Source organism: Corythoichthys intestinalis, chromosome 13 (assembly GCF_030265065.1).
Source record: "Corythoichthys intestinalis isolate RoL2023-P3 chromosome 13, ASM3026506v1, whole genome shotgun sequence".
Lineage (NCBI taxonomy): Eukaryota > Metazoa > Chordata > Actinopteri > Syngnathiformes > Syngnathidae > Corythoichthys > Corythoichthys intestinalis.
In genome coordinates, this window is record NC_080407.1 from 1,560,386 (window position 1) to 1,586,518 (window position 26,133).

General features: G+C 43.2%; 1 protein-coding gene across 5 annotated transcripts in view; it reads right to left on the bottom strand.

Annotated features, from left to right (window-relative positions):
• Positions 1-1,369: 1,369 nt before the first annotated feature.
• Positions 1,370-26,133, bottom strand: part of ppp1r12a (protein phosphatase 1, regulatory subunit 12A) — a 38,516-nt gene continuing 13,752 nt past the window's right edge. Inside the window, exons 2-25 of one of the 5 annotated variants that reach the window (XM_057855330.1) lie at positions 24,449-24,579; positions 22,390-22,508; positions 17,815-17,974; positions 17,553-17,697; positions 17,417-17,491; positions 17,258-17,349; positions 17,022-17,185; positions 16,832-16,953; positions 12,633-12,863; positions 12,482-12,573; positions 12,235-12,348; positions 11,878-12,030; positions 11,430-11,741; positions 9,594-9,684; positions 9,119-9,527; positions 8,932-9,053; positions 8,796-8,855; positions 6,519-6,538; positions 6,325-6,451; positions 6,158-6,262; positions 6,042-6,089; positions 3,352-3,385; positions 2,963-3,013; positions 1,370-1,831 (exon numbers count right to left, since the gene is read on the bottom strand). In XM_057855330.1, the coding sequence (XP_057711313.1) occupies positions 2,982-3,013; positions 3,352-3,385; positions 6,042-6,089; positions 6,158-6,262; positions 6,325-6,451; positions 6,519-6,538; positions 8,796-8,855; positions 8,932-9,053; positions 9,119-9,527; positions 9,594-9,684; positions 11,430-11,741; positions 11,878-12,030; positions 12,235-12,348; positions 12,482-12,573; positions 12,633-12,863; positions 16,832-16,953; positions 17,022-17,185; positions 17,258-17,349; positions 17,417-17,491; positions 17,553-17,697; positions 17,815-17,974; positions 22,390-22,508; positions 24,449-24,579 (2,958 nt within the window). In that variant the 3' untranslated portion in view covers positions 1,370-1,831; positions 2,963-2,981. The other 4 variants (XM_057855329.1, XM_057855332.1, XM_057855328.1 and 1 more) reach the window with 4 other exon arrangements.

The following is a 26,133-nucleotide window of genomic DNA, read 5'->3' on the forward strand; positions in this document are numbered from 1 at the left end:
CCAGCTGTATTATTTGAAATGATCGTCATGCGCAGATGTATATATTTTAAAAAAAACAAAGAAATACGGCCAATTCTGTTGGCTCAAATCGACGCATTGAGTGCCATTGACGATGAGACACGTCCATTCCATTTTTACGGGGTTCGAATGATCACCCCGCTCAGAAATTCCAGGGCCGAAGCAACAAACTCCGTAGACCGAAGCAACAAACTCCGTAGACCCTTACTGGAATAGTTGTCTTTTAGAACTTTATAGCAAGGAAAAGCAATCGCACACTGCCACCCCTTCTAGTTCAAATTGATTGGACACCGATGATAAGACGTCCAAACAATTTGGAGGCAATGGCAGCTAATAATTGCCCAACTCGACACAATGATTAATGCCATTTCGTTCGGAACATTGTCGCCGTCTTGTGGCAGCATTGAGTATTGCACGCAGGAAACATGGTCCGTCGCTCCAATATTTTTCAGAATTTTAACAATTTTTTTTACACACTGGTGCATAAAAAGGAGCAAGACTTTACAATGTACAAGTTTATTTTTAATGAACTCTTCAGTGGATTGTTGTCACAGCACAGCTTGCATGTATTAGGCCACACACCTATTTTACAAGAAAACCAGTCTGTCATCAGTCTATTTTGTCGCATCGAACTTTTTTTCTTCTTGGGCTAAAATATGCTTAAAGGCCACTGAAATGCATCAAAGTTGGTGTGGAATTTTCAACGGCGTTTTGGACTCCCGGTGTCGACGTGCACAAAGACTTTTTGTAAAAAGGAGGCTAAGGTACAAAACAAAACAGGACAGCCATGTTGGGGCAAAATTAAGAAAATGAACTATAGTCGAGCACTTTTCCCCCCCAACACTTTAAAAAAGGAGAACAAAAAAACTCACTCATCCCGCTTTGAAACCTGAAACACTTTGAACCTCGGATTGAAAAAAATAAGACACCTGCTTGTCCTGTGTGGAATTGGTATACTTTTAATAGTAAGACTCAGCATGAACTGCTCTCAAACAAAAACATACAGCCTTATGTATATACACATATATGTTTTCTATATATGTATTTACACATAGCTTCACTCAGTACCTGTTAAAACAAGGTGACAAATACAGAGTATAAACCAACTAACACTACAAGCCAAAAAAAAAACAAGGGGGAGAAAGTGAAAGAGTGACACGTCCGACTAACAGAGTGATTTCTTTAAAGCATAAAAAACAAAATAATAATGCATATTGCACATTCAGTGAAAGCTTAAATTCCACCTGCTCCGCCTCCTCCAGATTTCTTGTTTGTGTCCGTTTCTTTTCCCTCTCGGCAGTAAAACCAACGGCGAGGGGAGGTGACGAGTGTGCGCGAGTGCGAGTGAGTGCACGCGTGAGGATGAAGAGGAGAAGAAGAAAAAAAAAAAAGACAGGAAGTGGCACTTCTCAGGGAGGGAGGAAGAAACAAGGGGGCACAGCACACTTACGACAGGAGGGAAATTAAAGGCGGCGTGGCACAAATAAAACCAGGTGTTGTCGTCGTCGTCGTCATCAACAATAATAATAATAATAATAATAATAATAATTGTTCCTCAAGAGCGATCCTCTTTATGTACAACTAAGGCTTACTGGTTAAATAGACGTCGGGCTTGTAAACGAGGGATGGAGGGGAAGTTCTGATGTCTCTTGCAATTCTAAATGTGCAATTCCATTAGTCACTGGCAGAGGGCGCTAGAGGGGCGGGCGGTGGCGGTGGTGGGGCTCTACTTGGAAAGCTTGCTAATGACTCGAATGAGCGCGCCGTTCTCGTCTTTTAGCCTCTGGTTGTCCGCTTTCAAGTCGGGAAGCGTCTGGAAAAAAAAAAAAAAAGAAGACAAAAAAAGGCGCTGAGACACGTTTGACCACACCAAATCAAAGGAGGAGAAAAGCCATGCACGTTCAAACTCCAAACACTGCAAAGAATAAAACACAAAATGGCCGCCGCCAACACTCTGTACCGCTACGCGGACAAAAGTATTGGAACACTTCATTTCAAATTGAGTCAACCAAGAAGTGCGCAGCAGAGACAGATGTCCAAAGACTGGACATTTTTCACCGTCGATGGCGCCGAAACTTCCTCTCGCGTGCGTGTGTCCCAATACTTTTGCGACCATCTATCGGACGTCTGACACTTGTCAAGTGCAGATGAACAAACATCCGTCGGGCCGAACAATACGGCCGAAAGACGGGAACCAAATGGCTGAAGGAAGTTGTCATTTGTCCCGCCAAAATCAATTTGTCGAAGAACGGGGTCAAGTGGGGGTCTCGCCACTTCATGCAAATACAAACTAGGGATGAACGATTGCACCCAAGTCAGCCTTTATTGTCGCATACTGACATAGTCCAATGACTGAGTAAAAAATCAATCAATCGTCCAGCCCGAGCTTCGACTAAAGACCCCTGCGAGGAAAACATCAACTGCAGGGAGCTGAAAACCAGTCAGGCACCTGTGGGTGGGGGCAGGGGAGTTGGGGGATAAGGGGGAGTGAAAGCGCGGCCCCGCCTTTAGAGGTCGACGGCGGGCAGTTGGCCGCAGGCGGCCTGCGAGAGCTTCGCCACCACGCGGGCCAGCGCTCGGTTCTCGGCCTGCAGCCGCTCCTTAACCTGACGCAGAGTCTGAACCTGCTTTACCTGGGGGAGGTTCTGAGGGAGCAGCCACATACAACAGCCGCACAACCACAAAAACAAGAAGAAGAAACGTGGCCGAGAAGAAGAAGAGGAGGAGGAGCACATGGACAGAAGAAGGGAGCGACAGGAGAAGAGGAAGACAAGCAAAGAGAAAAGAAGATTGTTAGAAAATGGAGGACAGACTTTGGACCCTTGTGGACTCGCTTCAACAACACCCTGACTTAACAATACAGTAAACAATGATCCACAACGCCCTCTGGTGGCTGTTGATAGAACAACAATATAAATACAATTTCTAAAGAAAAATTTTTTACCTTGAGTTCCTCCTCCATCTCAGAAATTTTCCTTTCGAGAGCTCGTCTTTCCTGTCAGATGACAAAGACCGCAAAAATCAGCCTTTTTTATTTTTATGCGCGACCAGAGGTAACAAAGCGTGCCGTGCGCAAACGCACACGTGAGGCGTCTACAAGCGTCAGCCATTAACACTCTGTGATCAACGTGTGGTCGAGGTCATTTTTCCACTCTGTGGTGACATGCGCCATGATCAAAACACACAGACAATATAGATATAGGAGACGTCCGGACAAGTGTCGAGCGCACGCGACATCGGAGAAGACGACGGAAGGAGGTGAAGGTGGCGCGCGGCGGCTACCAGTGACAGCAGCAAAAAAATTCAAATAGTCAAGTCGGTTTCAATTCATACCAGCGCCCAGATGATACTGAGGCCTGCTCGTCACCTTCGGATATATTACAAATAAAACGAGTCAAATATCATATCTTTTTATATTGCATTTTTCAAACTTAACCGCTGGCATTATTTGTATATGACTCGTTAAAGTAAATATAGGGGTATTTAATAGGGTTGGGCATCGTTTCAAATCGAACGATTCCGCTTTCGTGTTTCGATTTCGAACGATTCTCGGTTCAGATTCTTTTAAGAAGCATGGTCAAAAAAAAAAAAAAAAAAAAAAAAAAAAAAAAGGCAGGGTGAAAAACGTAGTTTAAAAATGTATGAGCTGTTTTTTTTTGGTCCTCTCTTCACTTTTACCATTATTTTGTAATCTTTCATTTGTCTATGTACATTAAAAAAATTAATAAAACATCTGGAAAAAAAAATGTATTAGGTTATATTAATGTCTTAACTTTTTAAAAATATATATGAATTCAAAATTTACTATTATTATGAATTTAAGATTTTTGATTATTATTAATAATACAATTAATATGAATTTTATGAAATATAGGAACTTCTCACAGGGTTATTTTTAACTTGTATATGGCGGAAAACACAGACAAGACTGAAAAAGCTTCTGCTCTTGCACCCCTTTTTAAAATAAACTGCTGTATTTTAAGCCAAAATAACTGTTGTGCTTGATAGAACAATATATCAATGTCTTCACAGTGGGTATCAGGTGCTTTTCAGCATGCGCATCTTTCGTGGTACGCCAGACCCACTTAGCGTGTTTGTTGCCAAAAAGCTCAATCTTAGTCTCATCTGACTAAAGCGCACGGTCCCAGTTGAAGCCCCAATACCGCTTGGCGAACTCCAGACGTTTGAGTTTATGATTGTGAGTGAGGAAAGGTTTTCTCTGTGCATGCCTCCCAAACAGCTTGTTGGCGTGTAGACAGCACCTCATACCCACTGTGAAGTATGGGGGTGGGTCAGTGATGCTGTGGGGCTGTTTGGCTTCCAAAGGCCCCGGGAACCTTGTTAGGGTGCATGGCATCATGAATGCTTTGAAATACCAGGACATTTGAAATCAAAATCTGTTGCCCTCTGCCCGAAAGCTGAAGATAGGTCGTCACTGGGTCTTTCAGCAAGACAATGACCCTAAACATATGGCCAAATCTACACAGAAATGGTTCACCAGACACAAAATCAAGCTCCTCCCATGGCCATCTCAGTGCCCAGACCTCAACCCCATGGAAAACCTGTGGGGTGAGCTGAAGAGGAGAGTAGAGAGGAGAGGACCCAGGTCTCTGGATGATTGAGAGAGATTCTGCAAAGAGGAATGGCTGAAGATCCCTCTTTCTGTCTTTTCCCCATCTTGTGAAACATTATAGAAGATTAGGTGCTGTGTTGTTGGCAAAAGGGGGGTGTACAAAGTATTAACACCAGGGGTGCTAATAATTGTGACACACATTATTTGATGTCAAATAATTATTTCTTTATGTGGGATTTTTTTTCCCTCTGAATAAATGCACTTGAATTGAAGGTTGGATTTTTCTCTTTTTTCCCATTAAGGTCCCGTATAAAATGTTAGAAGCTAATAAACACATAATTATTATAAATCCAATAATTATGGAGGGCACTGTATAATACGTTGAAGGAGAGATGAGCGCGTCCGGCTAGGATGCTTAGTGATGTGATATGTTTTCACTGCTACGAGTTCATTAAAAAAGTAATTGAATGCTTCTTTCTAAAGAAGCAACACAACAGATTCCAAAACAAAAATCCTTTTAATACTGTTGATTTTAACGGAGGCGTCTACTGCTTTAAGATGGCGGCTGTATACTAACACCAGGAAGTCTGTCATTTCGCATCTTCTTCTCTTTATATGTTCTAACGCCACCAAGTCTGTCATTTCGCATCTAATTCTATTTACATGTGATATCGACCACAGCCGGACGTAATAATAGGATTTACGCTCCATACCATTCCATCATCTACCGCTTAATCCGGGGTCTGTTCCCTGGGACAGCAGAAGACAGACGTAATGTATTGTTTTACTTACCTGGTTCTGTCGGCGCAGCGTGTCAACTACGTAACACTCAGCTAGCTTTGCACTTGGCACATATTCCATGAAGCCGGTCGTGCAGCCACCTTTGAATGATATAGTCGTGTTGCAAATGTTGCACTGAGCCGACTGGTCATTTTTTATTTTATAAAGTTAAGCAAAACTTTTGAGCGCCGCCGCCGCACCGTGTCCATGGTTGTAATCAAGTTGCAATGTACAAACACGCGCTTCTTGTGGCTTCTTCGTGGTTTTCGGCAGCACGCTCGGCGTTTAGGGCATCGAAACGCGGAATCGAAATTTAACAATTCGACGGTTCCGGGAGAACCGGAGTGTTACAACCGGGTCCCATCGATGCTCAATGCCCAACCCTAGCGTTTAATCATATTGATTACACTACAGAGATATTGATGTTTGGAAAAAAATGTATACTTGAATTTGTTAAATGTAATTTCAGGCATCGAGGGGTTAAACTGGGAAGATTGGCTGTGAATTCTCATGTTTTAACACCACGGATGACGCTAGACGTCTGATCCGTTTTGACTGGAATGGTTTAATCGCCCCTTCCGGTCAAAATGTATCCGATGTCTAGCGCTGTCAATGAGTTCCACATTTGAGGGTTTGAGAAGTGAGGTGGGTCGTGTTAATGGTGAATTACCCTTTTCTCCATTTCAAGCTGCGACCTGTCGGCGTAGCGTTCCTGCCTCTGCAAAAACAAAATGGAGTAAGAAAGGATGAAGGTTTGCGGCGACGGCCAGAAGAAAGACGACGCACCTGCGTGGCCTTCTCCAGTTGCAGCTTCAAGTCGGCCAGCTCCAGGTCCGTGTCACGTAACTGCGCCTTCAGCCTCTCGTTCTCAGCAACGATTTGCTCGTAGAGCTGAGAAGAATCCCCCGAACATTTTAGTATCGCCGACTCGGTCGCCACGCCGTTTCGTCTACCTTCTTGTAGTCGGTGGCGTCGTCTCTATCCAGCCGGCTGGAGTACGTCCTCCGACTTTCGCCGTAGTTGCGGCCGAGCGGGGAGTCGTTGCGGTCCAGGGAGGGCGCGGGGGCGGCGCCGTCGGTCCTGCCACGGGAGTGGACATTGAAAGGCGGCTCGGAACCAAAACCAACTTAACAAAAGGCCAACTCACCTGGACAACCTGTCCACGTGCTAGAGAAGACAAAAAACAGGCATTTAGAAAATAAAAATATCAATGGAAATTCTTATTCTGTCAACTTCAGAGAAGGCAACCAATCACATTTTAGTCAAGCAATTTTAGGGACAAAATGGATCGAATAGGACTCAAAACTAATTACAATTTTTAAAAGGTTCACACTTCTGAGTAGGAGTTCCAAAAAAATCGATTATTAAATGCATCGTGATTCGACACGTGACGATTCGATTACGATTCATAAAGGTTCAAAAAACGATGATTTTTTTTCCCCCATCATAACATTATGACAGCCGCTCGTAGCGGAACGAAATTCAAGACATGTCTGCCGCACGGACGCACGCACAACGTTATGACGGATGCTCCCGGTTACTGGGAGAGAGATTTACTCCTTTTTAAAAGACTGGAAAATACATTTCTGTATGAGACAGACGGGGAACCGGCGGTCGCGCTTCTGTGCGCAAGTTATTTTTTAGAGCGAGAGGGGAAGAGAGATAGTTTGTTGCTCCTTGTCTTTCAGATGTCCAGCAGTAGTTTTAAGCATTTCAATTGAAAAATGTCCTGAGTATGTTGCAAAGAACTGTGTGCGTCTATAAGAGGTGAGTACACGGACCCTCTTGTACAGTTTAGCCTTTATTGTTGTTGTTTTTGAGATGTTAATAGTTAGCGCTAAGCAGCTTAAAAATTAATTAATCACAATTAATCGCAATTCAAACCATCTATAAAATATGCCACATTTTTCTGTAAATTATTGTTGGAATGGAAAGATAAGAGACAAGATGGATATATACATTCAACATACGGTACATAAGGACTGTTTTTGTTTATTATAACAATAAATCAACAAGATGGCATTAACATTATTAACATTCTGTTAAAGCAATCCATGGATAGAAAGACTTGTAGTTCTTAAAAGAAAAATGTTAGTACAAGTTATAGAAATTTTATATTAAAACCCCCTCTTAATGTTTTCCTTTTAATAAAATTTGTAAAAACTTTCAATCAAAAAATAAACTAGTAGTCCGTCATTGTTGATGTCAATAATTACTTACACAATGCTCATGGGTTCTGAAGCCTATAAAATCAGTCGCACCCAAGCGCCAGCAGAGGGCGGCAAAACTCCATAAAACACAACAAGTCAGAGTTTCATTGTACTGCCATTTAAATCTCTCTGAGCGGGGCATCTGCGTTAATTGCGTCAAATATTTTAACGTGATTAATTTTAAAAATTAACGCCCGTTAACACGATAATTTTGACAGCCCTAATTTTTACATTTAGGCACTCCTGCAATCGTCACACCTTTTCTGTTACAAACTGACCCTGGCCCCAATCAGAGAAGGGAAAAGTTATGTGGCCCTCACAGGAAAAAGTTTGGGGACCCTCGGTGTAAAACTATGATTTAGTACAGCGTTAACACTACAAACATGCGAAATAGTACAGAAATCTGTTGTCGCAAGTGCTGCCTGGGAGCCGACAGGTGTGTGTGCGCGTGGGCGGGCAGGGAGAAAAGAAAGTGCGCGCGCTGTAATGGGTGTGTGTGTGGTGGTGTTGTTTTTTATGTGCTTAGCAATAAACTCCATGGGTTAAAAGTGATCAAGAGCAGTTGTGATTTCCACCTGTCTCTCCAAGAGTTACACAAGGGAGGTAACACTGTGAAAAGAAATTCATTCCACTAGTGTAAATTGTATTGTTTTGTTGTTTTGTCAACAAAACAATACAATACTTATTTAAAATACGTACTCCCTTAAAAATGGTTAATAATAATTATAATAATAAAATATATTAATAAAAAAGCAGCTTAAGGGCAGCTTTTTGTTGTATGGGCATGTTTCCATCGTTCCTGTTGAATCATAAGATATTTTAAATAATGGACATAAATTTATTTGGCTACTTTATTAATCAGTAATGTACGATGCATCGATAATCGCGATAACCGTGATCATTGTCAATACCGTGATCATCGTTTAAAAATTGAATCGTAATCGAATCGAGGGGTGCCTAAGATGGCACACCTCTACTTTCAAGTGGTTGTGTTGATTAAGTTCCCAAAATGCAACGAGACTGACCTCATTTCTTTTCAATGTCCGATTGCTCTTTTAAAAAGGACAAATGTCTTTGCCATTAAAAGGAATTAAGTAGGGAGAGGTCAATCTTGAAGTTGGCTATCAAAGACGGGGGGTCTCGACATCTCGAAACGGTAAAAAAAAAAAAAAGTCTCGCTGGATTTGAAATGTCAATGAGCCATTTTGCGTCACCTCTCCCTTGATGCTGCCCTCCTCCGAGTCGGACCGCTGCTCGGGGTCGTTGTCGTCGCCCTGCGAATCATCGGGACGACTCACGTAAGGAACCGGCTTTTATTGGAAATATCAGAGTCGGGCGACGGCGCCTTACATCTTGGGTCCAAAACGAGACGCCGGTGGATCGTCGCTTCTCACGGGGCCGCCGGCGATCCCGGATGGAGCGAGGCTGAGACTTGTCGTCTCCCTCCTTCTCCTCCTCCTTTTTGTCCGATTCTAAGGGAGACGGCAACATTGACGGCGGATGGTGCGCTCAATGACTTTGAGGAGCGCGGGCGGACCTTTCTCGGTATCCCTGGAGGAGCGGCCGTAAGAGGAAGAGATGCCCGTCAGGCTGTTGGGCCTGTTGAGCGAGCCGGGGGTCAGCGCCGTGCTGGAGTAGGACGGGGCCGAGGCAGTGCTGACGGTGGAAACCGGGGACGAGGCGGCAGAGGACGTGGTCCGGTAACGCTGGTCGGTAAGAAAGAGAGACCTCCGTTTTAATGCTGAAAAGTGTCGCATTAAAGAAGAACGTACGTCTTCAAAGCTGCGGTATTTTGGTCGGTACTCGTCGTCCTTCAGCTCTAACTCTTTCTTCTCCTCCTGCTGCTGCTGCTTCTCTTTGTCCTGCTTCTCCTCCTCGCGGCTTTTTGTGGCGCGACTCCTGCCGATGGTCTTCTCGGCCTCTTGCAGGTCAGTCAGAGTGACGCCCTGACAAAAAGAGAAGTCTCTTTCGGTTCGGTTCTTTTATTTAGCGGCGGGGGTCGAACAACACACCTGTGTGGACCTCCTGGTCTGGCGGGCCTGTCTGGAGCGGGCTTTCCTCTGAGATTCGGATTCTTCGTCTCGTACGGGTGTCAGGTAGGACCTAAATGTAAGAAAAGGAATAATGTAATTTCCTGAATATAACGCGCACTTTTTTTCCCCAAAATCATGTGTGTGTCCGTCACCCAAATAACAATAGTTCCTATTGTTACGGTCGTGTCTGTTTTATCTTGTCTTGAAAAAAACTAGAATACTTTGAGTGCCGTGTTCAACGTTTTCTTTCTTGCTTTCAATGAACTTCAATGCTGACAGTTCGGCTATAATGTGACGCTCTTTTGTCTAGCCTCAGCGGCCCTCTGGCTCATAGACAATGACACCATAGATATGACAATACAGCAGCATGGATCCACCAGTGCCACAAAATAGCATAACATAGAATACCAATATGTCACAGTGTCGACAGCGATGAGCTCTCTCGGATTTCCGACTTCTTGGATTGAATGTGAAATTTTTATCAATTAACAGGGTGCACATTTGAGACCTTGGTGCCTAGGGTGTTAGTTGGGTCCTCCTCAAAATTGGTGAGAATGTTCATGAGACATATAAGATCTTAATTTCTCAAAACTGAGTTTTCATTCACGGGCCTGATGACCTGAGCAGGGTGCCAAAGTCGGCCGTTTTTTTGACAAAACGCCAAATTCAGAAAATGACTACCGTAATTTCCCCGAATATAACGCGCACTTTTTTTCCCCAAAATCAACTTGTAAAATCACGGTGCGCATTATAAACGGGTACATGGATGGAGACAGAAATATATATATGTATAAACCGATTTTTTGTTTTTATTGACACGGCCAAGTTGTGTTGAAGAAACGTATGCGGCGATCCGTTGCCGACCATTACGGTACGTGACGTCACCATTTTGTTTCGGAATACTTCACGCTGATCGGCCGAATGATTTCGTCTGTGTTAAATTCTGCTTTTTTCACTCTTCATAAAGCACAGAATTTAGTTTCTTGAACTCATTTGAGTCAACGTTTATTGCAGCTCCGCAACTCGGACCATAACAAACGTAACAACAGACTTCCTGTGTGTGTCCGTCAACTAACCCAAATAACAATAGTTCCTATTATTACTGTCGTGTCTGTTTTATCTGGTCTTGAAAAAAAACTAGAATACTTCGAGTGCCGTGTTCAACGTTATATTTCTTGCTTTCAATGACCTTAAATGCTCTTTTGTCTAGCCTCAGCGGCCCTCTGGCTCATAGACAATCAAAACATAGATATGACAATACAGCAACATAGATCCACCAGTGCCAAAACATAGAACAACATAACACAGAATACCAATATGTCACAGTGTCGACAGAGATGAGCTCTCTCGGATTTCCAACTTATGTTCTCACTTTCATTTTACCGTATCAATCCATGGAAGAAACATTTATTCATCATGATGAAAGGAGCAAGTTATACAGCAGCCTTTAAAAGAAAAGTCACATCTGTTTTGTTTTCTCCGAGATTCTGGTAAGTTGGAGAAGTTGTCAAATCATATTATTACCGTGCATATTGTCAGTTTATGCTAATGTTTTGAACTACCAATATGCTATGCTTGTGCTGTGTTTCACCAGTCAGTAAAATGACATTTCTGTATCTGTACACGAGCTCTGTTTTCTTGTATTCTTCTATTTATCGGTGCTAAAATTAGGGTGCACGTTATAAACGGGTACAATAATTTTCCCTAGATTTTACAAGTAAATTTGGGGTGCGCATTATACACGGGTGGGCCTTTAATTCGGGAAATTACGGTAGTTAAAATTTCATAGCATTCTCCGTCTCGTCTTCCGCTTACCTGCGTCGTTCGGGGCCCGTTCCCGTGGTGCCAAAGGTAGTAGTGGTCGACGTTGTGGTGGTGGTAGAGCCAGTGTTTATGGTGGGGGTGACGGCGGCCGACTCCCGTTCCTTGTCCCTTTCCCTCTCCGCGCTCTCCTCAGACCAGTACCTGCTGGTGAGACCGGCGGAGCCGGTGCGCGTGGAGGCGGAGCCCGGGCCGCGTTGGCCCGCGGGCGAGGTAACCGATGATGAGGTGGTGGTCGTCGCGGAGGACGAGGCGGCCGCGGTCGTCGGGGAGCTCGAGTCGTCGTTTCGTCTGCCGAAAGAGCCGCTACGGGGCGGAAACGTCCGTCGGTTTACGTAGGCGCCCAAAGGGATCGATTGCTTTACTTTTAGGTTTGGAGGCCGGCGTCGGCCGCCGTTAAAATCGGCGGCCCGACGAGTGGCGCGTGAGCAAATGGGTGTACCTGCGATAAATGCTGTATGACTGGTAGTGGGAGGCGGGCGGCTGCCAGGGTTTAGTGTTACAGGTGTTAGGGTCCAAGCTGGAGGTGGACGAAGACTTGGCCGGCACGTCCCGCGTGCTGCCGCTCCGCCCTAGCGCTAGCGTGTGGGACGTGCTGGCCGTCGAAGAAGCGTGTTAACCGTGGAGATGCCATACAAACGGGACACGCCGTTGTTGCATTCATGTCAACGGCGGCCACAATTTGAAAAGCCCTGATGTGACATGAATGCAACACGCCTGCAGACGACTTTGCGAAAGCGGTGCCCGTGAAAAGCGTGACAACACGGAAGCATTTCTTCTTTTGCCGGTGGCCGCTCACCTTCGCTGGTAGCTGGAGGTTCTGTTGGTGGAGGCGGTTCCTTCGTTGTTCTTCTGTTCGTCTTCCCAGCGCCGCCGGGTGTACGAGCCGCTACGGATCAGCGCGCCGGAGTCCCTGAACGCACGCCGATACCGTTAAGTGGTTCACGGATCGGACGGTCCGATCCGTTCGAACGGGCGCGGCCGCCTGCCCTTCCCGGTTCAAAAGCATCGGACGTCTACGGCTTCAAAATCTTGCGGATTTTCACCTGTTCTCCTTCTCGTCAATATCCGACGCGCTGGCCAATCTTCTTGGAATAGTCGGTGCCACGTAGGCGAGTCGAGTTCCTTTGTCCTTCTCCTGCAAAAAGTTTCACGGTCGGTCACGCAAATCTGACGGGGCGTCTGGCGAGCGCGCACCTTCTCTTTGTCTTTGTTGTCCAGCGAGGACGAGAGGCGCGGGCTGGAGGCCGAGCGCATCACCCCGGAGGTGGCGTCCTTCTCCTGCTGCGCCTCTTTGGCGGCCGTGATCTCGGCCAGCGCGCCGTAGCTGCCCGTCTTGCGCAGGCCCAGGCGCCACGACGACGGCGACTCGTCCTTGCGATCATCCTCCGCTTTGGACGACACTTTGGCGGCGGGTTGGGTGGCCACCTGCGAGGCAGGGGGACGTTATTAAATCACAATCAGTATGAATATTATTTAAGTGAAGAGTAGTGTTAAGAATCAGGTATTCGGGACATGCCAGTTAAGAGGATCACATCTAACCAGATTATTCCTTCTTCTAACTTCAAGGCAGAAGTGGGAGTGGTTAGACCAGCTATTGGTCAGTAGGTCATTTTAAATACCGTAATTTTCGCACGATAAGGCGCACCTGACTATAAGCCGCTACCCAACAAACTTGGCACAAAAAACTTTCTTCATAGATAAGCCGTAGCAGTCCTCACTGCATTAAGGGATATTTACACCAAACCGGTAACATTTTATTTGACAGCGGTATTATACGACTGTCATAAGACCAGATGAACCACCATGAAGCTTCATTGCTTCAAGAAGCTTCAACTGGCCTCCCTTGGGGGAGACAGTAAACCTCTACTGCCACCTGCTGTCAACACTGTCGCTGTATAACATGCCTCCTAGCATGCATTGCAGCGCTACAGATGTTAATTGCAATCAAAATTCATGTTCTGTGCTCATTATCTTGTCAGTTACTGTTCTAGTTGTTTCATTAATTGCTAGTTATGGTATTTGGTAACACTTTATTTGACAGTGGCGCCATATGACTGTCATGAGACAATAGGAGTGGGAACTTCTTGGTACCTCACGACACGATATGCGATACAAAGCTCAGGATAACGATCTGACGATTCAACGATTATCGATACATTGGTCAGGAAATCATTCTACAAACAACTAACAGAAAAACAAGCTTCAAGTGTGAATTGGAATGAGTTTATCACTAGTAGACGTCCAATCCATTTGAACTGGGAGGGTGGCAGCGAATGAACATTCGTTCAATGCCAGGCAATTAGGTAATTTTGGGCCATATAAGGTCTCACTGGAACAGCACAAAACAAAAGTTCCAGCGTCATCACCTTGTCCAATGCAGATTCTTGACTCTTGACAAGGTGATGTTGCTGGAACTTTTGTTTGGTGCCGTTCCAGTGAGATTTACAATGATAACTGCCTTAAGAAAACCTCAAAATTCCTTCAGTCCTTGATATGGGGCTGTGTGTCAGGCAAAGGCACTGTGGTTAAATCTTCACTAAATACAAAAGTTTACATTGAAATTTTAGACAGCTTTTTTATCCCCTCAATTGAAAATATGTTTGTCATTTTCCAAGATGACAATGCATCATGACACAGAGCTAAAACTGTTCAAGCATTCCTTGGAGAAAGACTCATCCGGTCAATGTAATGGCCTGCAAATAGCCCAAATCCCAACCCTATTGAACATTGACACTAGAGCTGAAACGAATACTCGAGCAACTCGAGTAACTTGAGTTTAAAAACTGATCCGAGTAATCGTTTAATTTTGCCAGCTCTAAGCATCCCGTTTTTCCCAGACTACTTTTAATGCGGGACAACGCGCTGACGTTACGTGCGTAGAGGAAGAAGCAAAAAAAAAAAAAAAAAAAAACTACGTCGACGTTGCTAACGTAGCATGATGCTAGTTTGGTAGCAGGTAGTGTCCGATGCGTCTCATAGATATCGCATGCATTTAGGACTAGAAGCGAAATGACCGACTTGGCCGCGTCTGGGCAGCGTTAGTAAACAGCCACCATCTTTAAGCAGTAGTAGTAGTTACTGTCACATGCTCACGTAACGTTAGCCATTCAGAGGGCTAGGTTTTTATTGATAATGATCACTCTCGATGCGTGGCTAATGTGTCTTACTTAATCTTTAAAAATACAGCGCTGTAGAGTGATGAGGGTGTAAAATTAAAACATAAGCTAACTGTCAGTTTTAGCTCAGTAGTCATTGCTGAATAAAACACCAAGTAGCACTGGTCCCAAATGTGCTCCAGTACAGCAGGTATCATACATTTGTTTTGAACACTGCAAAAACTCAAAATCCTACCAGTACTTACAGTTTAGACTAACTTAAAACTTAACTTATAAATAGCTTGACACAAATGGAAACTAAATTGAAACAAGTGGGAAAAACACATAGCTTTCAAGTGATGTGTGTTATCAAGCTTAATTACATTTTTAGGTAAGAAATATGTTTTTTTTTTTTTTTTAATATAAGGTCTGGAAGTTTTTTTTTGAGTAAAAGCAGTGAATTTTTCTGTTTTCAACAATGAACATCGAAAATAAAGACATTAACTGACTGAAAATGGTTCAGTACTGGATTGTCTTTTTTTCTCATGTATAATTGCTCTTTACCTTAAAAAAAAAAAAAAAAAGATCCGATTACTCGATTAATCGATAGAATTTTCAGTCGATTACTAAAATATTCGATAGCTGCAGTCCTAATTGACACCTTGTTAAAACGATATCTCGATTCTTGGTAGGAGCATATCGATAACCTTTTGGGATACAAAGTATCACGATATATCACTGTTTCGATATTTTGTCACACTCCTATTAGACAATCATAATTATGACATGACAACGTCATGAGCATTTATGAAAGATTATAACAGAGGTCATTTGGTGTTATCTGGCAAATTATCTCACTTTTGAACGAATGTAAATGATCCTAACCGGACATAAATGGAGTTAGTGACATCATTTGCCGGATGACAATGACATAAACATTCACTAATGACCTTGAAAGTGTCATGTCATAATTATGACGGTCTTCTGACAGTGTTATGACACCGCTGTCAAAGGAAGTGTAACCTATTAACCCAAATAAATCAACATATAAGCCGCCGGATTCAAAATGAAGGAAAAAACTAGCGGCTTATAGTTAGAAAATTCCGGTAATAGCGGTAGAGAAACATTTGAAAAAGAAATCTGCTCTGTTACATTTTCATGCCGATTAAAACGTCGTCCTGATTCCAATTCCGTTTATGTCTCCCACCACTGCTTCATTCTAAAGCTATAAAACCAACACTGTGCTCATAAATATACCCAACAAGCAAGACTCACGGACATAAAGTGACAACCCAATTATGCTCTCGCCGATTAAAAACAAAACAAGTGGGTCTGCTGAGTGCGTGTCAGTTTAACCCAAATCAGCCAGGACGGTTATCAGGTGAGGTTTGGGTGTGTTTAGTACAGGTGCACGAGAGAGAGAAAAAAACTGGGGCCCGCAGCAACCAAATGGCCTCACCGTGGCTTTTTTGGGCACGAGAGAAATGCCAGTTTTGCGCAAGCCTTGACGCCACAATGCGGGACAGCCCGGCTCCGCCACGGGCAGGAGGGGGGCAACGCAATCAAACTAAAGCCAACCAAAGACGCGGCGCCAGACGACGCAGATAGACAGAGAGAAACACAAAAGATAGGAAGAGAAAGCAGGCTAAGACTGAAGCAGCAGCAAAGCAAACACGTTGTCGCAAGGACAGTCTTTTTGTTTGAGGTCTACCAACACCACACGGACATGACTGCCAATTGCCAAACTTGGTAAACATTGTGTCATCTTCTTGTTTTCTTTCCGACAAGATTCATGTGTGGGTTACTAGGCTTCAAAGGAGAATTAAAAACATGTCAAGAATCTGAAAAAAAAAAAAAAAAAAAAAAAAGACACTGCACTCAGCCAAGCGAATCATAAAAAATCATAAATCATAAAAAAGGGATTTGCACGTTTCGTTGCCATTGACGATGACAGATATCCCGATCCATTTTGACGAGTGAAAATTCATTCATTCGCCCCGACAAGTCAAATAGATCGGAAGTCTATCGCCGTTAATGGGATCAATTACACAAGTGTCTCCAAAATAGTCCCTCACATTTTTCTGTTAAATCCATCCAAGACATCACATAATCATGTCATAAAAATCCTAGAAATGTGGCTGCCCAAAAAATTGAATCAGGATATCTGTATTTGTTCATTTCTCCAGCAGAGGGCAGCAGCCGTAGTCGGCATCTCAACACTTGCTAGCATCATGCAGAAACGCTGCTCCTGAAACTCAATAAACCTCCAAGCCCTGTCGAATTTGGTGTTTGCGGTACCTTCTTAGTAGGCGACGTGGGGCTGGTCAGCTGATTGGTAGGACTGCTCGGAGAAGACACGGTGATGCTCGCGGGAGCGGGAGTCGTGCTGTTGCTCACCGACACTGAAGGTTTGCTCTTATCTGGAAAGAAGAACAAGTTAGCCATGCCGGACGGACATTACAAAAAAAAAAAAAGACCGAAAACTGACCCGCTTCATTTTCTGACTCTGAATCTTCTTCCTCATCCTCTTCGCTAGAGCAGCTGGACTCGTCTTTCTTGGCTTCCTCTTCCTCCTCCTCGTCCACCTTCTCGGGTTCAAGTGTCTCGATCCTCGGCGCGCTCTTCTCCTGTTCCAGCAGCAGAGTTTCTTTGCTGCGGCGCAGGCGATTTAGCAGCGTCAGAGACCGGCGGGACAAATGCGAGACAACACCCGACTTTGATTACCTCTTCAGCGATTTCATCGATTGGTTGTTGTCCCCGGTGGTGGAGGTTTCAATCAGAGGGGACTTCTTGTCTATTTTCTTCTCGCTCATCAGCTGGAACAAAGACCGAAAATCAACCTCAGGTCGAACGGACGATCGGCGCGCTCGGAGCCACGCTTACCAGATTCTGTTTCTTTTGCAGTTCTTCCAAGTATCCCAGAACGTCTTCGTCCGAGACGTCAAAAGGCGTCTGGCCCTGATGGAAAGTCACGTGTTTTGTCATGAATATTTCCCGGTCGAACGTTGAGGACACAAACCATTCTATTAATGACGTCCATGTCGCAAAGGTTCTCCACCAGAATCCGACAGGCCTCCTCTTGGCCCCAGTGTGCCGCCGCGTGTAGAGGAGTCCAGCCGTCGTAGTCTTTAATATTTACATCATACCCTGCTTGTATTAAAAGCCTGCAAAATACCCCAAAAATGAATCAAATTTGTACTCCTGTCTCATGAATCCGAGAAGGTGGGAGTCCTGGCCGGCTTCCCGGACCAGATGGACAGACAGCTGCCGTCCTCCCTTACTTTAAAACGTCCAAGTAGCCCTTGGCGGCGGCGACGTGGAGCGCCGTTCCCCCCGACTTGGCGTGCCGGGTGTCCTGGATCTGGCCGCTGTTGACCCATTGTCGGGCGTCGCGCAGCATGACGCGCTCTTCCTCCTTGCGGGCCGCCTCGATATCGACACCTGCGAGAAAGACCACCCCAAAAAAAAATATTTATTCTGCAACGGTGGTGTTTCGAGACTCGGTGTTTGTTGCTTTTAAAGCCTGCGTTCTGTCAACACGACCGAGTTAGCGGCCAGCTAAGTGGGTCAATGTGTCGGCGCGATACGCACCAAACAGGCCTGCGTTGTCTCTGGAAACACCTGGGACGGTCGCTGAACTAACTGACTTGTCAGCTGAGTGTTACTACACAAAAACAGTGAAAATGGGCCAGAAGCTACAGGAGGTGGTGTATATCAAACTCTTGAGTTGCATTTTTAGGGGGATTATTTGATGTAAGACCAAAAACTAACATTATAGTTTAAGCAATAAAATGGAGAACAACTTGTATCTCATACAGTGCCCTCCATAATTATTGGCTCCCCTGGTTAAGATGTGTTTTTTAGCTTGTAATAATTTTTTTTAAAAATTCAATTACCCGTAATTTTCGGACTATAAGCCGCTACTTTTTTCCTTCATTTTGATACCTGTGGCTTATAGTCCAGTGCGGTTTATTTGTTGATTTTTTTAGGTAACACTTTATTTGACAGCAGCGTCATAAGACTGTCATAAGATCATCAAAATTCTGACATGACACTATCATGGACATTACTGAATGCTTATGTCATTAAGTGTCATTTGGCAAATTATGTTACTAACTTTTTGTCCATCTTGCATCTTTTGCATCCATTCAAAAGTGAGATCATTTGCCAGATAACACTTAATGACATCCGTTATAAGCATTCATGAATGCTCAGGACAGAGACATGTCATAATTATGATTGTGTAATGACAGTCTTATGGCACCACTGTCAAAGAAAGTGTTAGCAAATACCATAACTACCTATTGATGAAACAATTGGAACAGTAACTGAAGAAATATTTAGCACAGAACATGATTTTTTATTGTTATTTACATCTGTAGCGCTGCAATGCATGCTAAGAGGCATCTTGGATGACAACAGTCAACAGCAGGTGGCAGCAGAGGTTGACTGTCTCCCCCAAGGGAGCAGTGATGCTCAAATGAAGCTTCTTGAAGCAATAAAGCTTTGCAGTAATTGGTTCAAAGTTTAATGATGGTTCATTTGGTCTTATGACAGTCGGTCGTATGATGCCGCTGTCAAATAAGGTTGTACCGGTTAATATCTTTTGGTGTAAATATCCCATGATACAGTGAGGACAGCTGCGGCTTATAGTCCAGTGCGGCTTATCTATGAATAAATGCCGTTTTCGTGCCAAATTTGGTGGGCTGCGGCTTATAGTCAGGTGCGCCTTATAGTGCGAAAATTAGGGTAATATGGGACCTTAATGGAAAAAAAGAGAAAAATCCAACCTTCAATACAAGTGCATTTATTCAGTGGGGGAAAAATTCCACATAAAAAAATAATTATTTGACATCAAATAATGTGTGTCATAATTATTAGCACCCCTGGTGTTAATACTTTGTACAAACCCCTTTTGCCAACAAAACAAGGTCTGGGGACTGAGATGGCCATGGGAGGAGCTTGATTTTGTGTCTGGTGAACCATTTCTGTATAGATTTGGCCATATGTTTAGGGTCATTGTCTTGCTGAAAGACCCAGTGACGACCCATCTTCAGCTTCAGTGTACAGTGATCCCTCATTTTTCACAGTTAGTGGGGACCAGAACCCACCGTGATAAGTGAAAAACCACAAAGTAGTGCACCCTGCCCCTGCCCCCCATTATTTTTTGTTTTTTGTTTTTTTTTGTGTGTGTTCAATGTATTCATTCAGATTTAGCATTGGAAAGAGATACATATAAGACATGTTTTTTCACATTTTTTTCCCCAAAGTATGATTTAAAAAATGTATATATACATTTTAACAAATGGTTTATAAGCACTACAAATGTAATAATTATGATCATTTTAAACATTACTGTCCCACAGAATCATTTTTAAACAAGAATAAAGTACTGCAGCAGAAAAATGCTTGGCTTTATTAAATGCTTCTGTTTACCTACCTTGGCTGTGGTGCATGGAGTGACATGTAGAAATTACAAACTCCTTACGATCACTTCTAGCGTTTATTGCCACGACATGTCCGGCTGCTTCGAACGTCTCGACACACACACACACACACACACATTCATTCCAGCGTGCGCTTCCTTGCGCAGCAACTATTTAACAAGTTAAACGATGATAGACGTATGAGGCGCATGTGAAGTCTGCTTCTCTGGCAAGATCAAAGACAACCATCTGTCAACATTGTTAACTTTAATAAGCGAGTGACACAGTGACTAAGGAACAAAGACCTGGGAGAGGGAGGAAGGCTGTGCAGCGCATGAAGTTTGTGGGATAAAAAAACCAAACTATTGCACGTCCTTGCGATGGGACGATTGCACATGTGCACATCGCGATGGAGGTGTTTAAACGATATACCATTCAGGCTTAATTTATAGAAAATTAAAGGTTAGTAAACACTGTCATGAACGTTTCCCACCAGCTTCAAGAGCTAACTCCAGTGTGATCAGTGTGTCTAGTGGTGGTAAAACGTGTTATTTTTTTTCTCTCTGGCAACTGTCTGTGTTAAGAAAGAGAGTGTGTATGTGTATAATGTAAACATAATACGAATCATACACAAGTGCTTTTTATGGAAAATAAATCAATTATTTTTGCTCTGATGGTCATAATTTTGAGCTGTGGCTGTGGGTTTAGGCTCACTTAAAGGATTGCATTTATTTTATTTATTTTAACTTAACAATATACTTATGTTCCGATTTGCTAATAACGTATTGGCCTGAATATAAGACGGTGTTTTTTGCATTGAAATAAGACTGAAAAAGTGGGAGTCGCCTTGTATTCGGGATCTAGACATTTTACCCATTCACGTCGCTAGATGGCGCCAGATATCATTGACGCGAATGCTTAACTTGAGGAGTAATGTTGTCATGACAGATCTCAGCTACTCTTAAGTTTAACCAGTTTGCATTATTTCATTGCAATGTTTTTCCTTATTCAGATTTGTTTCAAGACTACAGTTACAGTTAGACCTCATTTTGATGGTTAATGCAGTTATTACATTTAAAAAAAAAATTTTTAATCACAATAGATTGGTTTATTTACAATTCAAAAACCAGAAGCCATTTATTTAAATGTTCAAATATTAAGATTTGAATGAGGCAAAACATGCTTTTTCTCTCAAATATATTGTTATAATCATTTGTTTTAGATGTACTGTAATTATTTTTTGTATGAAAATTAATTTGGTGTTCAAAAAGTCTTTTTTTCAAACTTGAGTCTTGAAAAAGAGGGGGTCGTCTTATAATCAGGGCCGTCTTATATTCGGGCCAATACGTTATGTTTTGAAAAATTAAAATCCTGTTCAATGTCATTTTTTTCTTTTTTTAAACCCAGATATCTCAAACACATTTTAGAGCTGTAAATGATATTTTGGTCTAAGGTTATCACACTGTCAGAATCTCATACCGGCACATGCCTATCTTCCACACTGTTTTTCAAATGAATAAATGACGCCGAAGCTGCAAGTGAGCAACAATAGAAGACAGGACTGGACGAGATGTTGGGAATTGAGCGCTGTCCTGGCGGGTTGTCCCCGTGATCTCTTGGGAAGTTGCCTACACAGCGTCTATAAAAAGCAGGGAGCCTAATGGCCTCTAAGTAGGACTGCACAAAGAAGCAAGCAAGCAGAGGAACTGGCAGCAGTTCAAAGCTGCTCATTTTTTTCCCCTCTGTTAAACAAGAGAACAGCAAATCTTCCACCTGAGCATCAGGAGCGATAAAGACAAAATCCAGTGCACCAAAAAAGGAGTCGCGCACGATTATACATACATTGCCTTACAAACATACACAAATGTTACACAACCGCAAGTTGCGTAAGGCCGGCATCGCCGCGCGAAAGGCTTTACCGCAGTGTCGACACGCGTCAAACTCGTTACTCTAAAAAACGGCAGAAAAAAAAAAAAAAAAGCTCATTCGCTCAGGTTAGCCGGTTGAGCAAATCACATCTGACATCATAACTGTTAGCTAGTTTGCATCAAGTCATTGATTCAGAACTCAAAAGTACCACTTTTACATTTGGTAGTGGATGCTAATTTTACATTTAGTCAAAATGGAGGGCAAACCATTCCTTTCATGTACCGGGTTAGGGGGGTGGTCATCTCGAGTCGAAAATAGAGAAGAAGTGACTTTTCGGAGAACAGGCCATTATGCAAGCGGATGGAAAAATGAAGCAGGTGACTGACAGTCAATGAGAAGTGAGCAACACGTACTCATACATGCATGACATACTGGATGGGGCCCCTAATCCCTATACGCTGGCCGCATTTAGAAACGGCGCGATTAAAGTGGATAACGCTTCACCTACAAATGTAAATGTAAAAATACTCAGGAATATTACGCGTTTCTCGTTTCCTCTACCTTTCCGGTTGATCTCATTCTGTAGTAGCTCTTCCATGGCTCCTTCTTCGGCGAGTTCCAGCGGCGTCTCGCCTTCGCTGTTGACCGCGCCCACGCTGGCCCCCTGGCTGATCAGGTACCTGGGGGTTGAGACGCCATGAGTACGTTCAAGTGCGACGATTAATCGATAAACTTGAGTAATTCGATGAGAAAAAAGCTTCGAATCAAATTTTACTGCATCGAGGATTCATTAGAGTGACTTTGTAATGGTTTGATTTAAAAGTGTCATTTTTTAAAATTGATTTAAGTGAATACACTGCCCTCTAGTGGCAACAGTGAATATGCCATAACTGGCCGAGTCCAGTTGCTCCCTGTTAAGACAGACATAAGGTATGTTTTTGTTTGAGCTAATGTGTCTGTTAATGCATTTGTTATTTACTTAACTCATTCACTCCCAGTCATTTTCACTTGAGCAAGGACCTTCGCTCCCGGCCCTTTTACTGGATTTTGACTGATTTTGCAAGACCCACAGAAAATTCTGTTCTATTGCTATATAAACATGGACCCCACTAAAAGAAAGATTAGACTCTTCTTTCAGCAGGAAAAAAATGTTTATATATTTTTCCATTCTTTAGAAAACAGCATTAGAAAATAGCTTAGTTTGAGAAATTTTCCAATGTCTGATGACAAAACAGAGAAATTGAGCTTTTTGTGAAAGCATACATTTCAAACATTGACTTTAACACAGCTATGTTTTGCTTTAGTTACATCCCAAACATCTGAATAATGTTTTCCTTTTACAAAATAACATAACAAGACAAATAGAGCTTTTGATAGCAAAGTAACAATTTATTTATACATAACTAACTGAGAGATGACGCCGTTGTGGCCGCAACAGCCGGGGTAAATTTTTCTCTCATCGCCGCCCGTCGCTGCTCGGCAAGCGGCACAGACTCAACGGCATCGTCCGCTGCACTGGTGGTCCCGGTCGTTTTGCTCTGTCGTCCAGCGCCTGGCATCCTGGACATCCATTCGGTCGTCTTTCGCCGGCGCCCCGGCCAGTCATTCCGTTGAATCGGGTTGCGGGTCTTACCAAATGCGCTACTGCCCTCCAGTGGCCAGTTTTATTGCTTTAAAATTGATTTTCAGCGCTGTGCTTTGGAGCTAAGTTGAATCAGAACCCAGAGATGTCCCTTGTGATAAAAAAAAAAACGTCTTTGGAACACTGAAACAATTAAAAATAGAACGTATTTATACGTTTTTGGGAGCATATGAGTTAAGTATATTGAGCAATTTTTTGCCGGAATATGTGTTTGAACAATTTGTTCAGAGCTTTGTAAAAAAAAAAAATAAATAAATAAAGTTAGTATTTTATAGAGATTAAACTAGCAGACCTTTACAATCTTAACAAGGCAAAATAAATGTTATTGCAGGCATAAACACACGTTTCTTTGCTTTAAATGAAATTTAAATTTTACTCCGCAACACATTAAATGTTCATAATCCAATTACCCGATTATTCAAACTAATCGATAACTGCAGCCATAGTACATTCTAGCACTAAAAGCTTCAAAAATTGTGAAAATGGCCATAGCATTAAGCCACTGGCTGCCATTGACGACCAAATCGCTGCTAGCTCCTTCAAAGTCAAAATGGATTGGACGTCGATCACCGTCAATGGCGGTGAAAGAGTTCAAGAACAGAATGGAGGCCCGGGTCTCTACATTGACCGTTGTTGTTTTCTGGTTCCTCGGACTAAAATGCTCCTCCTCCTTCTTCTTGTTCTTCCCGTTGTGACACAATGTCTCCATGAGTCACCAGGCTGACCGGCGACTTGACCCTACGCTTTCACTGGTGACTCCACTTGTTGTTTCCACTTTCCACCGTGTGCGGATAGCAGATATAAATTTCTCTCCTTCTGCTCGCAAAAAGGCTGTCTAAATGTGTACCCTGGCTGTTGGACAACACAAAATCAGGTCAGGAAATGGGAACCGAGTGCTCGCTTAGATATCCTCTTGATAACGAATAACTGACCCCGATCTCTACAAAGATGTTGTGTGGTTGCGGGTTTGGCACTCACTCTGCGATGGCCAGGTAGCCGCAGGACGCGACGGCGTGTAGGGGGATCCAGCCCTCGTTGTCGGGTTGGTTGACGCTGGCGCCGTGCGTCACCAGGAAGGTCACCATGTCTGGGTTGTCGTCTATGCATGCCTGCGGGGCGCAATAGGGAAGAGGGATGCAACTTAGACTTGTACTGGTGATAGCATCAGATCATAACGTGATTCTAGGTGTCCAAATCACCTAGTTCATGACGATTAGATTTGGATTCATTGGACAACTGTGCGATATTTGCGGGTGCCATGATTCGATTCGATTCGATTCAAGGGCAATTGGGCAAACCTCGGACGAAGCGCTCAACCACCATTTAGCCTTGATATGAAAGCACTTCTAGAATAAACACATGAAGGCAAAGTTCCACTTGCCTAGCAATGACCACAGAGCACTCATAAAAATCCCACTCACCCACCATCCTTCAACACAGCGCCTGGACTGTCTCTCTCTCTGCTTGGGTTGCTATGACAACAAAGTCATTGACAACAGATAGACACACACACAGTGTGGCCTCACGTTCAGGGCACACGTCTATTCGCCTGCGATCCTTGTCCAAATTTGGTTGCTTTGCATGGCCGTAGATGGACAAGGCTGCAGACTATCTGCGCTCGGCTTATCTCGCCATGTGCACGAGGGGAACATCTTCACTCACAGGTGGACCCTAACAGAGGCGTGCGAAATTTCCGATTCTTAGATTATTTGCGATTCGGCCGTAAAAGATTCGAGAACGATTCACAAACGTCCAAATTCTGATTATTGAATTATACCAGGTAAAGCGGAAGTAAAACGCAGTAAGCGCGGTCTTTGGGAGGCAATGAGGAACGGACCGAGAGGAAATATCATGTTCAACTCATGCTGCTAGATAAAAAAAAAAACAAAAAAAAAAAACAATCATACCTGACTCGGGCCGACAGCGGCTACAAACAACGCCCGGTTGCTAGTTGCTACAAACAAACGGCTACAGTAGATATCAAATACATGTAGAACTAGATGCAAAATGACAGACGACGGTGATGTTAGAACATGTATTATTGAACAGAGATGCGAAATGACGGACTTGCCGGCGTTAGTAAACAGCCGCCGTCTTAAAGCAGTAGACTTTTCAAGAAGGCTCTGTTGTAGCGAACCTAATTAACTTTTTATCTAAAATACTCCAAAATCGGCAAAATCTTGTCTTGACTATCTTCTATCTTGACTCTAAAACTTTGACATGTCAAAAGTAGACAGATTGGAAATTATGGAATAACGGGAGCAATTTTAACAACTGTAACAGTTGATTCACAACATTAAATTAATTGAATGTAATTTAAAGCTGCTAATACAGAATGGGGACTGGAGTATTTTATTTACTGTTATTTTTGTATATTTGTTTACGGTTATATGTTAAATTGACACTTAAATAGTAGTTTGGTTTAGCCTGAGAGGATTTTTGAACAATTTTGGAACTAATGTACAAAACAGTTAAAAAAAAAAAAAAGGGGTGTGTGTGCATCAATAATCGTTTTATAATCGAATCGGAGCCTCTGAATCGTAATCGAATCGTTAGGTGCCCAAAGATTCCCAGCTTTAGACCCTAATAAACGACTTAAAAAGTGGCTGTAGAGGACAATCCCAATAGGTTTAGTGCATGTTCTGGAGCGAATGTAAAGACTG